The 4,555-nt window shown below is 45.6% G+C and overlaps 1 protein-coding gene across 1 annotated transcript; it reads right to left on the bottom strand.

Moving 5' to 3' along the window:
- Nucleotides 1-936: 936 nt before the first annotated feature.
- fzd10 (frizzled class receptor 10) lies at nt 937-4,100 on the bottom strand. The gene has a single exon (XM_037259296.1). The coding sequence runs from the start codon at nt 3,368-3,370 to the stop codon at nt 1,619-1,621; it is 1,752 nt and encodes a 583-aa protein (XP_037115191.1). The 5' UTR covers nt 3,371-4,100; the 3' UTR covers nt 937-1,618.
- Nucleotides 4,101-4,555: the final 455 nt, after the last annotated feature.

Raw genomic sequence — 4,555 nt, 5'->3', positions numbered from 1 at the left:
AAGTCAAACCCTTCAAACTGTCTAATCCTGTACTGAATGAGAGCAGGATTATTGAACAAGCCCCTCCATTGATACACGCCAACACATTCACGAGAGGAGAGAGAGGAAGGTGAGAATGGGCTGAAACAAAATTGAGGATGTGCTGCAAGAGTCGCACAAAATGTTGTATAAACATTCATGTTGAAAATGATCGTCCTCTTCATCTGTCATGTTTATAAAAATATCGTTTGAGTATTAATGATTAAACGTGCTCTATATAAGAAGTTGTGTCTTAATAATTGAGCAAATATTTAATATTATCTTACAGTATACTGTATACTCACTTGGCCACATTAGATTGTGCAGCTGCACATTCTAATGCAATCCCATAAATCGGCCTTCACAACTACTGTAGTTTAATAATGTTCAGTTTTTGAGATTTTAACAATATATTTAATATTTTATTCATTGTAGTTGTAGCTTACAGTGATGAAGGGCTGCTCTGTATCATAGCGAGCGGCCTACTATTTTGTTCCTCTCAATGTAAGCTTTGCAAAATTTGTACTAAATACATAAACAGTTCTCAGTCAGATGTTTTTCAATTCAAGCTACAAGCTCAACCAAAAGCACAGCGACATTACTCCTTTCCTGATGGCACCTTGTAAGGCAGAATTTGAGATACGGCTCTTGTGTTGGATCTAATTCTAGCGGCACCTAATTTGCAGCCACTGAATGTCTGGCAGTAGTTCAAAATTTTGATTGCCTGTAGCGTGAGAAAATATTTCTTCTTGCATTACTGACTCGTCAACATTTATAAGAATAAAAGCGATATTTGACATAGCGGCGGTACCGAGTAAGATACATGTAAAGCATAACAACGGCAACTGTTGCAAAACCAAAAACTATTTCTGTGTGGGTGTTAGAAGACAGCAATAATAACTCAACTGCAACACAATGCAAGGTTGACCAGCATTTAAAACTAGAACGTTTTTTTAATAAAATCTGCAGTTTTAGAAATACATACAAACATTTTCTTGAGCTATAAAACAGCAACTGAAAACGCAATAGCGCGCACAAACAACTTTTCAATACAGAGTGCTTAATTAATTTACAGCATGGATTTGCCTCACAAAAGGCAGTGGAGAAGGTCTGGGCTGCTTTTCAGCAGCTGTTCTCGCTCTCAGTTCAAACATATATGACGCCTGGCTCCATTTCCATTAAAAAGCCTCTAAACACAACACTCATCTCTGACCATTTGCCTCCATTGTCTCTGGGGTCCTTTCTTCGTCTGTAATCTTCCACTAAACAGTACAAGTGTCTTTGCCGCGTGGAAGCAAAACATCTATTGCACATTATTCAAATAACCTCATGGCGCAGCTCAATTGGTTATTCCACTCCTTTTCTCATAATTGAAACAGCACTTTTTTTTTTCTCCACCAGGATCCTCAGCTGGATAACAGAAGAGAAGCATTTTTTTTTCACAAACAAAGGCAGCTCTTGTTCGAGATACAACAAAAAAACGTGTTGCATGATATTAAATGCAGCTTGCATAAATACATCATGGCACTCTTGAATAAAATGTCTCGTGGTAAGGGTTTTCAAAGTGTTGGGGGGGGTCATACACAGGAAAAGAGCCAGCTCATACGCATGTGGGAGGGGGCCGCGTGGGTTCATACTTAGAGGTGTGCCCTTTGAGAGACGGGTGAGGTTTCATGTATGGCCGGCTGCTGGTGAACACACTGCTTGCCTTCCTTCGCGTTCTCTTTCGCAGTTTCCTGCTGAACACGTTCTGCCACGACTGGAGGGTCTTGGAGGTCCAGATCCACATGCCACTGGTGATGCCCACTACCAACAGCATGAAGATCTTCACCATGAAAACCTCAACGACGGGGATGGACGTCGTCAAAAGGCACTCGGACTCTTGTACGCCGTTGTCCTTACACTTGTCCTTCATCGCAACCACGCGCCAGTAGTCCATGTTGAGTCGCTCGTAGAAGTAGCAGGCGATGACACAAGTGGCCGGGACGGTATAAAGCACAGAAAAGACCCCGATACGAACCATCAACTTCTCCAGCTTGTCTGTGTTCTCCCCCTCTGTTTTCATAATCTTCCTTATGTTGAAAAGAGCCACAAAGCCAGACAGGAGAAAGGAGGTGCCCGTGATAAGGTAGCAGGAGAGAGGAATGAGTACAAAGCCTGTGAGAGCTTTGACGTCCATGCTGCCCACATAGCACACACCTGTCAGCTCATCCCCCGCCACCTTCCTCATCACCAGGATCATGATGGTCTTCACAGCCGGGATGGCCCACGCCGCGAGGTGGAAGTAGCTGCTGTTGGCCTCGATGGCTTCGTGACCCCACTTCTTTCCAGCGGCCAGAAACCACGTGAGGGCCAAGATCACCCACCAAAGGGAGCTTGCCATGCCAAAATAATACAAGATCAAGAACACAATAGTGCAGCCGGTGCTCTCCAGGCCCTCCTGGATGACGTATTGGACCCCGTTGTCCCTGTCGCACGCGATTCTGTCGGCTCCCACAAAAAGTCGGACGAGGTAGCCCACAGAGTAAACACAGTAGGACATAGAAAGGAAGATGATGGGCCTCTCTGGGTATTTGAAGCGCTGGGGGTCAATGAGGAATGTAAGCACGGTGAAAGCGCTGGAGACAAAGCACAGGATGGACCAGATGGCCATCCATACCAAGGAAAACTGCTTGTCCCCTTGACTCCAGTAGACATCCACCCTCGGGTAACATTTTGGGGCACACGACTCGCTTTTCTCGACATAGTGGAACTTGCCAGAGTTGCTGCACGGCTTCCTGCTGCCGGTGTCCTTCGGGTGCAGATCCGCTCCGTTTAGGGGACGGTGCAGTCGGAAATCCGGCGGCTGGGTGTGCGAGACTTTGGGAAGCTCATCCGAGCCGTTGTTGGGCGCCTCCATGCAGAGGTAGTTGGGGTCGTTTTTGGTGGGTAGACGTGAGCAATCCAATGAGTCCGGCCAGGGGAAGTTGAACTGTTCCAAAATGGGTGAGCATTTCACTTTGACCTGTTCACACATCACTCTGCAAGCAGGGATGGGGTTGGACACTTGCTCAGTACACATGGGGGCATAAAGCGAACAAAGGAAAAATTTGAGATGACTGTGACATCCAAACTGGATCAGCGTTGCAAATTCTTGCAGCTTCATGGCTGCTTCTTTTTGGTTGTCGTGCCCCATGAGATTTGGCATGCGGGTCATGTTGTAGCCAATGTCCTTACACAGGGGGATGCTGATTTGTTGACATTTCCCCTCTCCTGGCCAGTCTGGGTCAACGGAGCTAATGGCTGAGCCCTCGCTGATGCATTGCACCAGCAAAATGAACAGTATAAGGCTCGGGTTTGAAATTGAACACATCCTCACTACTTGAATTGAAAAACAATAAACAAACTGTCCATCATTGGTTATCTTATACAACTGCAAAGTCTTTTATGAAACCAAATCAGAGTGGCTGAACTTACGCCGCTTTCTGTTGCAAGACCACCTTGCCCGCCAAACTTCAATAAAAACATAAATCCCACATTGGTCCAAAAACAGAGTTTTGCAGAAGAGAGAGTGCGTTGCAGCCCATGCTGTCGGACACCCTGTTTGTGATTCAAGAGTTGCAGCATGTGTCTTCACTCAATTTTCATGGCGTGAATCTCCAAAAGCCTCAAATGTGTCCATAAAAAAAATCTCTTTGACCATGCATTCCAAGAGAAATCACACGCAAAAGTCCGAGCACTCCATCCTCTCGTTTCGTGCGAGTTTTCCGTCCAGCGCTGTCTGCAGCGGCGTGCCTCCCGTCCCAGCGCAAGAAGTTGGAAGAGCCTCACTCAGAGTACAAGTAGAGCGCCTCCCCTGCTTTTTCCTTTTTTTTCCCTCCGCCCTTGCTTTTTTGGCGGGTCACAAATAATGACGTCCGACTCAAATAAACATCCTTAGCGATAATATCACACGTTGGCCACAAGTAGTATGGAGCGGCTGGCGCTCCTGGGAGGCGTGCTGTTGATGCGTTTGGTGGCAGCGCTTGTCTGAGCTGAGCTGCTCGGAGCCGCCTCGGTCCCGGTCCAACCTGCCAAAAGATCCGCCTTCAAAGACAGCCACTTAGCATAAGAAAGATGACACTGACACGCGGCTTATTTCCTAATCGTGTGGAACAGCTTGTTCATTACTGCATTTTAAACGGCCCCGCAGCCTCTTTGGTTGTGCACGACTGCAAACTTCACACACAGTGCAATGTGAATATGTTTTGTTTTTTTTAAAACAAGAAATTTTAAACATTGCTCAATATGCTTCCAGGACGCACCGCGTCAAATGCGCATTACACCAGAAATTTCTGGTGTGTTTAAGTCTTGATGAGACGGGATGTGTTTCTCACCCTGGTTTTCCCATGCGCGTTATATTTTACAATTATTATACACGCGTCGCACACATAGATACAGTCACATTCGTGCCAATACAAGATAATATCGCCAAGTTAAAATTATTTTTATTCAACAATATGGTTGATAGCTATATAGTTTTCAACGCTTGAGAGCATCTTACAGGGATATATATATA

This window comes from Syngnathus acus, chromosome 9 (genome assembly GCF_901709675.1).
Source record: "Syngnathus acus chromosome 9, fSynAcu1.2, whole genome shotgun sequence".
NCBI lineage: Eukaryota > Metazoa > Chordata > Actinopteri > Syngnathiformes > Syngnathidae > Syngnathus > Syngnathus acus.
This window is presented reverse-complemented; position numbering and strand designations above follow the sequence as displayed.